The sequence below is a fragment of the Asterias rubens genome, chromosome 18 (genome assembly GCF_902459465.1).
Source record: "Asterias rubens chromosome 18, eAstRub1.3, whole genome shotgun sequence".
Classification (NCBI taxonomy): Eukaryota; Metazoa; Echinodermata; class Asteroidea; order Forcipulatida; family Asteriidae; genus Asterias; species Asterias rubens.
Genome location: NC_047079.1, coordinates 587,233 through 601,197, shown reverse-complemented (window position 1 = coordinate 601,197; position 13,965 = coordinate 587,233). Strand labels below are relative to the sequence as shown.

The 13,965-nt window shown below is 39.8% G+C and overlaps 1 protein-coding gene across 2 annotated transcripts in view; it reads left to right on the top strand.

Moving 5' to 3' along the window:
• LOC117302239 (kazrin-like) overlaps positions 1 to 13,965 on the top strand; it is a 72,110-nt gene that overhangs the window by 46,362 nt on the left and 11,783 nt on the right. For both annotated transcript variants that reach the window (XM_033786088.1, XM_033786087.1), the window contains exons 7-9: positions 3,951 to 4,154; positions 9,467 to 9,675; positions 11,098 to 11,210. In XM_033786088.1, the coding sequence (XP_033641979.1) occupies positions 3,951 to 4,154; positions 9,467 to 9,675; positions 11,098 to 11,210 (526 nt within the window). The remainder of the gene's footprint in view (positions 1 to 3,950; positions 4,155 to 9,466; positions 9,676 to 11,097; positions 11,211 to 13,965) is intronic.

The following is a 13,965-nucleotide window of genomic DNA, read 5'->3' as shown; positions in this document are numbered from 1 at the left end:
TAGACAGAAACTACCCTTCTCACTGCACCCACACAGCTTTCTAATATAACTGAATACAACAGGAGACAGAAACTACCCTAGTACTCATAGCCCTCTCTTTCTCTGTACACAGGAACAGAGGCCTAACTATTGAGGCCCGTTTCTGGGGCGGAAAAATTTCACAGCTTCATAACTTAAATCTTACCTGCAACAAGCCACTAGTTTCAACAGATTCACAGTCCATGGCGGCATACATTTTTCTGCGCTGGGTTTTGGTCCTCATATTTTCCTCACAAATCCGTAGTTTTTCGTGAAATAATGCAGCTTCCAACGTTAAAAAATTCTTGTTTTGATCGTTTTCTCACAGTGTTGGCTGTTGTCGTGCGTACGCGTATACATTCGCATGCAAGACGCATGATGCAAGCTTAGACGCATGAATTCTTGGTCACCGTATCTTGACTGCACAGCGCTACCAACACAATTCAAAATTTGCGCGTCTTGCGTACACAAGGCAGACTGTGAGAGTACGAACAAAAATGGGAATTCCTTAACGTTGGGAGCTGCATTATTTCATGAAAATGACGGATTTGTGAAGAATATATGACGATCAAAACCCACAGCAGAAAAACGTATGCTGCCATGGAATGTGAATCTGTTGAAATTGGTGCTTTCTTGCAGGTAAGATTTGAGTTATGAAGCTGTGAGAATTTTCCGCCCCAGAATTGTACCCTGATGTCCAGGACGTCACTGTAGTACAAAAGATAAGTTTTGAGAAGAGACTTGAATTTTGCGGTACAAAGACAAGATCGAAGATTAAGTGGTAGAGAGTTCCAGATGCGTGGTGCGGCTGAAGAAAAAGACCTGTCACCCTATGGGTGTCGAGACTTGGGTTCAATGAGGAGAAGCATAGAACTTGATCGAAGATTCCTTGATGGAGTGTAAACTTGAAGCAGTTCAGAAATATAGTGGTGAGCCTTGCCATTAAGAGCTTTGTGGACAATGAGCATCAGCTTGAAGATGATTCGTCAAGAGATAGGGAGCCAGTGTAGTCGTTTCAAAATGGGGGTGATAGAACAGGATTTTCTAGACAGTGTCACAATGCGGGCAGCAGTATTTTGGAGCCGTTGAAGTTGGGAAATCTGGTTGTTAGGAAGACTGTAGAGAATAGCATTGCTGTTGTCAAGACGAGAAGTAACAAATGCGTGAATGACCTTTTCAGTGGCACTTTTGTCCAAGTACTTGCGAATCTTACCTATATTTCTGATGTGATATGATGATAAACGAACAATGTTGTTGATGTGTGGCTGAAATGTCACCGATGAATCAAAAATAACCCCTAAGTTCCGAGCTCTCAGCGAGGGAGCTATCCGAGCATCACCGATGGAGATGTATGGCACTGAAACCTTAGGGACCATGGATAAATTAAGAACGCGGCCGCCCGCGGTCAGACTCGTTCTAGAACGAGTCCGTCCCAAAATTGTCACGCGCCCGTCCCAAGATTGATTAAGCGCTTCACTGATTTTTAAGGTCCCTCATTATCGAACTCTATTGTTGGTGCCTTTTATTGTTCAGATTACATGGACAAGGCAGCTTGCAAGTAAGCCACGAAGGGGTGAAGGATTAGTGTTTGCGGTCTAGCTCAGGTATACACCAGACAATGGGTTGGAGATGTCCATGTACAGCCAACCCTCAAGTTTGCCAAAGCCAATACAATAATTTGCTACTGCCATAACAAGTTGAAGTGGTGACTATTATTCTTAAATTTGAAATCATCGCCAACTTATTTTGTATCTACATCTAATTGTTACATTAGGACCCGTGTTTACAGAGATGATTACACTTACAAGATTCGTTCATAAAGGTACCGCGAAATCATGCTGACCGGCTCGCAATCACACAAAACACAACGCAAAATTACATCGTAGTACACAAACACTCCATCTAGCTACACACTCACACACAGTGTTTTCAATATTCAGGCCTGGTAGTCTTGTTATTTTGCGTGCAACAAACTATAATGCAAGAAACATTGAACGCTAGAGGGCTTTCCTAAACAATGTGATAGCGGGAGAGCCGCCCTCCGTTGGAAAAATTGCGCAACAGCTTACGAAATTAGTTTCAACCGCCTTGAGATTAAGACTTTCAGGAGAATCTGGTGTCCGAAAATTGCAATACTAACCAGCGTTGGTGCCCGAGCTAAACTCATACAACATTGGCGCCGTCGCTGGTACCTTGGGCAACGTGGTGAATTTTCAGCAGTTCCTTGGGAAATATTAAGCGTGTTTAAGAAAAACTTCATAACGTGTTGGCTTCATTGTTCAAACATGAAACATTTTGGACACCTTGGATGTACAAAAAAGAGTATAGTTTGACTGTTTAATGTTAGATGTTTTTCCTATTGACTTTGTTTTACTTTGGGGGATTATTTTGCATGGCGGTCGTGCAAAGACGTAGTATTTTTTATTTTTTAATCTGCGGTTGTGTTTTGACTTATTGTGTGAAAAGGGCTACAACTTGGGTTTATCTACCCAGATAAGCCGATTATAACTACACAGTGGTTTTCGGCCTACACCATTGGTCCTTTGTTATACAGTGGCTCTTCCTCGAGACCCGGTGTTTGAGGAGAACGCGTTCCACTCCGTAGTTTTTCTTTTGTTCGTTTTGTCACGCGAAGGAACGCGTCGCGACGCGGTCGTTCCCGTGACATAATTTATCCATGGTCCCTTAGTTAACTGTTGACATGAGCCAAATAGAAGGAACTCTGTCTTCTCATCATTTTACTTCAGGAAGTTTTGTTGTGTCCAACGTCGAATCTCTTGGATGCATTTCTCAAATCTTGCAATAGATGCATTGGCGTTTTCTTGAGAAGATTTAAACGTGATGTAAAGCTGAGTGTCGTCTGCATACACATGGTAATTCAGATTAAATTTCAAGGTGATGTCACGAATCGGTAAAGTGTACAGCGTAAACCACTGCGGGCCGAGTACCGACCCCTGTGGCACAGAGTAGTTCAAAACAACAGGGTCGGATATCGCGGTGCCAATACATACATGCTGAGTTCTATTGTAGAGATACGATTTGCACCATGCTAGGGCCGTGTCCTCTATGCCAAGGTGGTTCTGGAGCCGAGAGAGAAGAATGTTATGATCAACAGTGTCAAAAGCAGCACTCAAGTCTAGCAGGACTAGTGCTGTAAGGTTATCATTGTCCATTGCAGAGAGAATATCATTGCTCACACGGACTAGTGCAGCCTCGGTCCCATGAAAAGGCTTGTATGCTGACTGGAACACGTCGGACAGGTTGAAAGTATGGATGTGATAAGAAATACGTGATGAAACTACTCGTTCGATGACTTTTCCAAGATATTTTAAGTTTGCAACCGGTCTGTAGTTTTTGAATAGCTCCTTGTGCGTTCTGTACAGCTATTTTGAGACATGCAGAAGCCGAATGCTAGTAATTTTACTAATATGCCTTGCAGTAACACTGCTGCGTTACCAAAGACACGCGCACGCAGTGATGTTTCTACTCAGCTTTTTCGTTCCATCCGAAAAGTACTATTTCACGCTGCCATCGTGCAATAGTACTTTTCGGATGGAACGAAAAAGCACGATGAGTGACTCAGCGTGCAATGGTACTTTTATTTGCTATCACGTGATGGACAATCCTCCAATCAAATGGCAAGGATCTGCTTGGGTGTTATATAAAGCTGAATATAATAGTAGAGGATATGCTTTGGTGTTATATTAAACAGAATATAACTTTAGTCACCTACACAGCTTTCTTATATAACAGAATATAACAGTAGACAGAAACTTCCCTACTCACTGCACCTACACAGCTTTTTATTATAACTGAATATAACTTTAGTCAGAATCTACCCTTTTAAAGCTACATACTGTACATCATAATGAAAGGCAATCTCTCTCTCTCTCTCTAAGTACTGACCATAGTCATTCTCATTTTGGTTTCAGATATTGCCTTGGCAGATAGCACAAGTACAGAACACCTCTTATCCACATCAGAAGTCACGGCACGTTCAAGTGAAGAGCTAACTTATGAAGTCCATCATAGAGAAAAGAAGAAAAAAGCTAAGAAGCAATCAAAGAAGTTCAACTCTCTCTCTAAGATCTTTGGGAAAAAAAATAGGTCCACTTTGGAACAGTTAGTTTTTGATGGTGAGTTTTAGTTGATGGATTGTTTGTAAGATTCCACACTCAGAAGCTACATAATGCTCTTAAAGACACTGGACACTATTGGTAATTGTCAAAGACCAGTCTTCTCAGGTGCTGTATCTCAACATCATGCTTAAAATAAAAAACCTGTGAAAATTTCAGCTCAATTGGTTGTCGATGTTGCCAGATAATAATGAAAGAAAAAACACCCTTGTCACACTAAGTTGTGTTCTTTCAGATGCATGATTTCGAGACCTCAAAATCTAATTCTGAGGTATCAAAATCAAATTAGTGGAAAATTACTTCTTTCTCGAAAACTACATTACTTCAGAGGGTGCCGTTTCTCGCAACATTTTATACTATCAACCTCTCCTCATTACTCGTTACCAAGAGAGGTTTTATGCTAATAGTTTTTTATGAGTAATTACCAATAGTGTCCACTGCCTTTAATCATTGTTTTTATAGATATATTTATACATTTTTAAAATTGAATGAATATTATTTAATTTTATATTGGCACAATTTTACCATTTTGATGTGTTTGGAGTTTCTCTGAAGTATTTCAGTTTGAGGATTCCTTTTTTAGGGTTAACAGAAATAAATAAATGAATAAACATGTTGACTGATTGTTTGTGTGACTCCTCACTCTGAAGCTACATATACACTGGCATTATGATTGTCTCAAGCCAGTGGATAATAAAAATGTCAAACCAATTACTTCTGTAACATTGACAGTACATAATACCTCTATCTTAGCCCTAAACATTGACAGTGCATAATACCTCTATCTTAGCCCTAAACATTGACAGTGCATAATACCTCTATCTTAGCCCTAAACATTGACAGTGCATAATACCTCTATCTTAGCCCTAAACATTGACAGTGCATAATACCTCTATCTTAGCCCTAAACATTGACAGTGCATAATACCTCTATCTTAGCCCTAAACATTGACAGTGCATAATACCTCTATCTTAGCCCTAAACATTGACAGTGCATAATACCTCTATCTTAGCCCTAAACATTGACAGTGCATAATACCTCTATCTTAGCCCTAAACATTGACAGTGTGTAATACCTCTATCTTAGCCCTAAACATTGACAGTGAATAATACCTCTATCTTAGCCCTAAACATTGACAGTGCATAATACCTCTATCTTAGCCCTAAACATTGACAGTGCATAATACCTCTATCTTAGCCCTAAACATTGACAGTGCATAATACCTCTATCTTAGCCCTAAACATTGACAGTGCATAATACCTCTATCTTAGCCCTAAACATTGACAGTGCATAATACCTCTATCTTAGCCCTAAACATTGACAGTGCATAATACCTCTAGCTTGGCCCTAAACACTGACAGTGCATAATACCTCTATCTTAGCCCTAAACATTGACAGTGCATAATACCTCTATCTTAGCCCTAAACATTGACAGTGCATAATACCTCTATCTTAGCCCTAAACATTGACAGTGCATAATACCTCTATCTTAGCCCTAAACATTGACAGTGCATAATACCTCTATCTTAGCCCTAAACATTGACAGTGCATAATACCTCTATCTTGGCCCTAAACATTGACAGTGCGTAATACCTCTATCTTGGCCCTAAACACTGACAGTGCATAATACCTCTATCTTGGCCCTAAACATTGACAGTGCATAATACCTCTATCTTAGCCCTAAACATTGACAGTGCATAATACCTCTATCTTAGCCCTAAACATTGACAGTGCATAATACCTCTATCTTAGCCCTAAACATTGACAGTGCATAATACCTCTATCTTAGCCCTAAACATTGACAGTGCATAATACCTCTATCTTAGCCCTAAACACTGACAGTGTGTAATACCTCTATCTTGGCCCTAAACATTGACAGTGCATAATACCTCTATCTTGGCCCTAAACATTGACAGTGCATAATACCTCTATCTTAGCCCTAAACATTGACAGTGCATAATACCTCTATCTTAGCCCTAAACATTGACAGTGCATAATACCTCTATCTTAGCCCTAAACACTGACAGTGCATAATACCTCTATCTTAGCCCTAAACACTGACAGTGTTTAATACCTCTATCTTAGCCCTAAACACTGACAGTGTTTAATACCTCTATCTTAGCCCTAAACACTGACAGTGTTTAATACCTCTATCTTGGCCCTAAACATTGACAGTGCATAATACCTCTATCTTAGCCCTAAACACTGACAGTGCATAATACCTCTATCTTAGCCCTAAACATTGACAGTGCATAATACCTCTATCTTAGCCCTAAACATTGACAGTGTGTAATACCTCTATCTTAGCCCTAAACATTGACAGTGAATAATACCTCTATCTTAGCCCTAAACATTGACAGTGCATAATACCTCTATCTTAGCCCTAAACATTGACAGTGCATAATACCTCTATCTTAGCCCTAAACATTGACAGTGCATAATACCTCTATCTTAGCCCTAAACATTGACAGTGCATAATACCTCTATCTTAGCCCTAAACATTGACAGTGCATAATACCTCTATCTTAGCCCTAAACATTGACAGTGCATAATACCTCTAGCTTGGCCCTAAACACTGACAGTGCATAATACCTCTATCTTAGCCCTAAACATTGACAGTGCATAATACCTCTATCTTAGCCCTAAACATTGACAGTGCATAATACCTCTATCTTAGCCCTAAACATTGACAGTGCATAATACCTCTATCTTAGCCCTAAACATTGACAGTGCATAATACCTCTATCTTAGCCCTAAACATTGACAGTGCATAATACCTCTATCTTGGCCCTAAACATTGACAGTGCGTAATACCTCTATCTTGGCCCTAAACACTGACAGTGCATAATACCTCTATCTTGGCCCTAAACATTGACAGTGCATAATACCTCTATCTTAGCCCTAAACATTGACAGTGCATAATACCTCTATCTTAGCCCTAAACATTGACAGTGCATAATACCTCTATCTTAGCCCTAAACATTGACAGTGCATAATACCTCTATCTTAGCCCTAAACATTGACAGTGCATAATACCTCTATCTTAGCCCTAAACACTGACAGTGTGTAATACCTCTATCTTGGCCCTAAACATTGACAGTGCATAATACCTCTATCTTGGCCCTAAACATTGACAGTGCATAATACCTCTATCTTAGCCCTAAACATTGACAGTGCATAATACCTCTATCTTAGCCCTAAACATTGACAGTGCATAATACCTCTATCTTAGCCCTAAACACTGACAGTGCATAATACCTCTATCTTAGCCCTAAACACTGACAGTGTTTAATACCTCTATCTTAGCCCTAAACACTGACAGTGTTTAATACCTCTATCTTAGCCCTAAACACTGACAGTGTTTAATACCTCTATCTTGGCCCTAAACATTGACAGTGCATAATACCTCTATCTTAGCCCTAAACACTGACAGTGCATAATACCTCTATCTTAGCCCTAAACACTGACAGTGTTTAATACCTCTATCTTAGCCCTAAACACTGACAGTGTTTAATACCTCTATCTTAGCCCTAAACACTGACAGTGCATAATACCTCTGTCTTAGCCCTAAACATTGACAGTGCATAATACCTCTATCTTAGCCCTAAACATTGACAGTGCATAATACCTCTATCTTAGCCCTAAACACTGACAGTGTTTAATACCTCTATCTTGGCCCTAAACATTGACAGTGCATAATACCTCTATCTTAGCCCTAAACACTGACAGTGCATAATACCTCTATCTGAGCCCTAAACACTGACAGTGTTTAATACCTCTATCTTAGCCCTAAACACTGACAGTGTTTAATACCTCTATCTTAGCCCTAAACACTGACAGTGCATAATACCTCTATCTTAGCCCTAAACATTGACAGTGCATAATACCTCTATCTTGGCCCTAAACATTGACAGTGCATAATACCTCTATCTTAGCCCTAAACATTGACAGTGCATAATACCTCTATCTTAGCCCTAAACATTGACAGTGTGTAATACCTCTATCTTAGCCCTAAACATTGACAGTGCATAATACCTCTATCTTAGCCCTAAACATTGACAGTACATAATACCTCTATCTTAGCCCTAAACACTGACAGTGTTTAATACTGATGTCTTTATGCTAACATTTCTTTTTGAGACAGACTTACAACGGGTGTTTTTACGCCTTCATGTAGACCAACCTTTGGATTTTTTTAGATTGTCTTTGCTAACAGCCTGATGGCTGATGTTTTTAATCCACCCAGACTTTCTTTTTTTGTGTTGTATGCACAGTCAGTGTCTACCATGAACCATGATACGCTTTGTTTCATTCGTACAAAGGATGGGACAACAGGTTCTGCCAAAAAAAATAGTCCTTGTAAAATCTCTCTCTTGGGGTTATTGTGTAATGACCTGATTATCACCACTCCATTCTGCCGATCTGATTGGAGGATTAGCGCGTACTTGAAGATAAAAAAGCGCGTACTTGAAAAAAAAAAAAAAAATGTGGCATATAAAAATGGACAGGCTGCTACCATTTTTTCGGGGGGGGGGGGGGGGGGGGTTGCGACACCAAGACCATTTTAGGTCCTGGGCTTAAAGCCATTGGACACTTTCGGTACAGAAAAAAAGAAAAAAGTTCACAGATTTACAAATAATTTACAGGGTTTACAGAAGGTAATGGTGAAAGACTTCTTTCGAAATATTATTCCATGAAATACTCTACTTTTTGCGAAAACATTAAAAAAATATCAATTCTCGATAGCGAGTACGGATTTTTTGTAAACACATGTCATGACACGGCGAAACGTGCGGAAACAAGGATTGGTTTTCCCGTTTTCCCGTTTTCCCGATTGAGCCTAAATTTTCAAAGGTTTGTTATTTTATATATAACAAAGTGTGGGACTTGGACAATACTGTTTACCAAAAGTATCCAATGGCTCTAAGTTACCTTCAGCTGATGGATATGATTGTGGAACAGACAATAGTCTTGTCAAATTTAATCGCGCATTTTTGAGCTCATGTGTGAAATGGCCTCCAGTCATGGCCCCAATTGTCTTCCTTTGTCATATGGAGCAATCGGGACCTGTTTTTATTGAAAGTCCTTGGTTACTACAAGTACAAAAATAAACTCAAACTAAACTATTACATTAAACATGAAAGGTGCCAATTGAGACATGTTACTTCTTGAGCTGTATAATTTGGGTTCATTCTCTTTGGGTTTGCATTTTTAATTTTATGCAGAGTGGGTGTATCATTGGCACATGTACGGTGATAAGACTTTTCTATGAAGTATGTGCAACTAAGCTGCTTGTCTTTGTTATTTTACAGATACTCATATTTCAAGCTCAAGTAGACACAGCCCAAATGCAACCTTTGATTATGCGTTGGATGATAGAGACAAAGCTCGACTTGCTGAGAAGTGTAGGAACACTCCTATGACTCAATGGAAGGCAGATATGGTTGTGTCTTGGCTTGAACTCACAATGTGCTTACCACAGTACAGCCAGAATTGCCAAGAAAATATCAAGAGTGGAAAGGTAAAACTTTAGTCTGTTGAAATACAAAGCAGCGTCTATAAGCACTTTCTATAATAGAGTATTGTTTGCGTTTCTGGCATTATCAAAAATAGATTAGTTTCCTTGTTCCCTCTTCCTGTCTTCTTTGTTTTTGCTGTATTGAATAGACCGATTGCGCTACCAATGTTTACATGTGATCACGTGACTTATAGTGGGTATAGACAAACAAAGCTACACAGTAAAGACTTGGGAAGACTCGTACCGATGGACCATAATCGGCTGTACTTTCGATAAATAACACTTTAACTACAAACAAAGTCCTTTTTATATAGTTGAATATTGTGACATTTATTTAAATAACATTTGCTGCTTGATATTTCCTGTATTCTACTACAAAAGAGGTTTCTTTTGAGAGTATGGTTATATAGACTGTGTAAATTACTAAGGTTTGAGCGAGCTCATGCGCTGTGCACAACGGAAGTCGGGCTGTGCCAAGGGAGACCGCAAGGTTGTCCCACTCTAGCTGACAGCTACCACTTCTCATAAAATAATTTGAGGGTGAACATAACGGGATTTTGCAGCTTCATGAGGAGTTTTTCATTGTAAATATTAGCAGCAAAATCATTACAATGAGAGCAATAATGTAAAACCACACTTTCCGTGCACAAACACATGACATCGTGTGAACATTCTCGTGGAATTTCCTAGTTGGTGGAACTGTGTTTACCCATAATACTGGCATTGATCAGCTACTTGTAAGGTCTCATGTTACAAAATTCGGAATATTCTTCAGTGATTTCTAAAATTTAGTTTTCATTGAAAAAAAAAAATGGCAACAGTAATCATGTCTTTTGAACACAGGTTTATTTGCAGTACGCCGCGCTTGTTTATATTTAACACCCACTAGGCCTACTAGGTCACGTGACGCCCGGAGCGCATTCGGTCTGTTGCTTTCGGTCGCTGATTTTACAGGACTGTAATAAAAAGGCACTTTTTCTTTAAAGGCACTGGACACTATTGGTAATTACTCAAAATAATAAATAGTTAAAGCATAAAAACTTACTTGGTAACAAGCAATGGGGAGCTGTTGATAGTTAAAACATTGTGAGAAACGGCACCCTCTAAAGTAAGGTAGATTTTGAGAAAGAAGTAATTTTCCACTTAGATATTTGAATATGATTTTGAGACCTCAGAATTAGAAGACTGCACTTTGACAATTGCCAAAGCTGTCTAGTGTCTTTAATGATGATGTTAAGTTGTCAGTTGTGCAGTCATAAACACATGATGGAAGTTACAACATAATGTTGAACTTAGAGAACCAGGTGGGTGGGGGCGGGGGTGTGGGGATCACAGTCACAGCATTTACAAAATAAAGTGTATGAGTTGTTTTCAAATGAGTTGAAGGATACATACGTAGATGATTGATTTTACTGTTGTTTGTAGGTTTTACTTGGTTTATCAGATGCTGAGCTTGAATCTGGAATGGGTGTTACTAATGTACTCCATAGACGTAAAGTAAGACTTGCAGTTGAAGAGCAGAGACCTGGTGTTGAAAAGTAAGCTTGACATAAATGACTGATAGTCAGTTACTTTTAAACAAGCAACTGATGGTTGGCTTTTCTTGTTTTTGTCTCTCTGCAAATTGTGCTTTGGAGCCCGGCCTGTTGCTTTTACGTGTTCCTGTTTCGACTTTGTTACCTTAATTTGTTACCAGGATCTTGTGGGAAAGTTCTTGTCGTCCTGTTTGTAGCAGTGTATCATACATTTTTAGCTGTGTACATTTATATACTGTACTGTTTTTATGTTCCACACCCTTGAGAGAACATATTACCCCATCACTTGAGGAACTTCATTGGCTACCAATTAGAGAACGAATCCATTTTAAGATTGCTCTTCTCTTTTTTAAATCCTTCAACAAAACTACACCTCATTATATTACCACTTTACTGTCACATTACACTCCTCCACGATTTCTTCGGTCCACACTTGACATCACTCGTTTCGTTTGATTGTTCCCAGGCTTTCAGTGTGGCTGGGTACATGATTTGGAACAATCTCCCAACTGCCATTGGGGAATCTAATACTCTATCTGCTTTTCGTAAAGTCATTAAGACTCACCTTTTTCCAAGTTTATTTCTTTGTGGTGCGCTATGATCTTGATTGAATAGCGCCTTATAAATTGTAATTGTTATGTAATGTTATGTTATATTGTTTGTCTTGTATACCCTGAATGTAGTTTTGCTTTTAATCAAAAGCATGACCGGATTCTTTTATCAATTGTGTTTAATGAATAATGAATAAAAAATGACTACATAAATTATAATTTATAAGAGGCACATACAAGCTATAATTAAGATCATTTGTAAAACAGCTTGTGTTTACTCCAGAGCAGATTATTATTATTATTATTATTATTATTATTTCATTTTATCACAGCATGCAAAAGAAAGATCTCATTTTCCTTTGTGCCAGTAACTCCTCGAGCCGGGCTACGTCCCGTAGCCTTAGATCTCAAGGGTCTTTCTCAGGATCCTCGCTGTTCCCAAAAGCGCTGCCTTCTGTAATAGATCTACCCCCACATTTGTCCCTATTTCATCTAGATGTTTTCCCAGTGCTTTGGGAATGGTGCCAAGTGCTCCAACCACCACGGGGACTACTTTTACCTTTACCTGCCAAATCTTACGAAGTTCCCTGGCCAGGTCCTGGTACTTCTCGATCTTTTCCATCTCCTTCGAAGCTACCCTTACATAGCACAACATCCGGACGCCTATGTTGTATAACATGATCGGTCTGAATGTTAAAGTCCCATAGGATCTTGACCTGGTCGTTCTTTACAACTTTCTCCGGAACATGGTCGTACCATTTCGCAAGTACTTTGACACCATACTTCTTACACAGATCCCAGTGAATCACCTTGGCCAGCTTGTCATGTCTTCCTTTGTACTCCGTCTGGGCCATCTTACTGCATTCGCTAACAATATGAAATACAGTCTCCTCTGCTTTATTGCACATTCTACACATAGGAGAGACGTTTGCTTTCTCTATCCTTGCCTTCATTACATTTGTCCTTAGAGACTGGTCTTGCGCCGCAGTAATCAAGCCCTCTGTTTCCTTCTTTAGTTCTCCACTCTTTAACCAATTCCATAATTATTATTATTATTATTATTATTATTATTATTATTATTATTATTTCATTTTATCACAGCATGCAAAAGAAAGATCTCATTTTCCTTTGTGCCGGTAACTCCTCGAGCCGGGCTACGTCCCGTAGCCTTAGATCTCAAGGGTCTTTCTCAGGATCCTCGCTGTTCCCAAAAGCGCTGCCTTCTGTAATAGATCTACCCTCACATTTGTCCCTATTTCATCTAGATGTTTCCCCAGTGCTTTGGGAATGGTGCCAAGTGCTCCAACCACCACGGGGACTACTTTTACCTTTACCTGCCAAATCTTACGAAGTTCCCTGGCCAGGTCCTGGTACTTCTCGATCTTTTCCATCTCCTTCGAAGCTACCCTTATATCACCTGGCACCGCTATGTCAATGAGATGACACATCTTCTTCGTCTTATCTAATAGCACAACATCCGGACGCCTATGTTGTATAACATGATCGGTCTGAATGTTAAAGTCCCATAGGATCTTGACCTGGTCGTTCTCTACAACTTTCTCCGGAACATGGTCGTACCATTTCGCAAGTACTTTGACACCATACTTCTTACACAGATCCCAGTGAATCACCTTGGCCAGCTTGTCATGTCTTCCTTTGTACTCCGTCTGGGCCATCTTACTGCATTCGCTAACAATATGAAATACAGTCTCCTCTGCTTTATTGCACATTCTACACATAGGAGAGACGTTTGCTTTCTCTATCCTTGCCTTCATTACATTTGTCCTTAGAGACTGGTCTTGCGCCGCAGTAATCAAGCCCTCTGTTTCCTTCTTTAGTTCTCCACTCTTTAACCAATTCCATGACTTGCTGCTGGCCACTTCCTCAGTACACCTCAAGAACCGGCCATGAAGTGGTTTGTTCCTCCAATCTTGATGTCTTTCCTCCTTCCTTTCCCTCTTGTACTCTTTCGGCCCAACTTCGTCTGCCCTCGTGTACCTTTGTGCAACTTTCAACAAGCTCTCCTCGGTCCTCCTGACATGACAATGCAAGCTTCTGCACTCGATGTTAACACTGTCCGCCACGCTAAGCAACCCCCTTCCGCCCTCTGACCTCGGAAGGTAGAGTCTACTAACATTTGACCGCGGGTGTAGCATGCCATGCATGGTCATTAGTTTTCTTGTCCTCCTGTCAGTGACATCTAGATC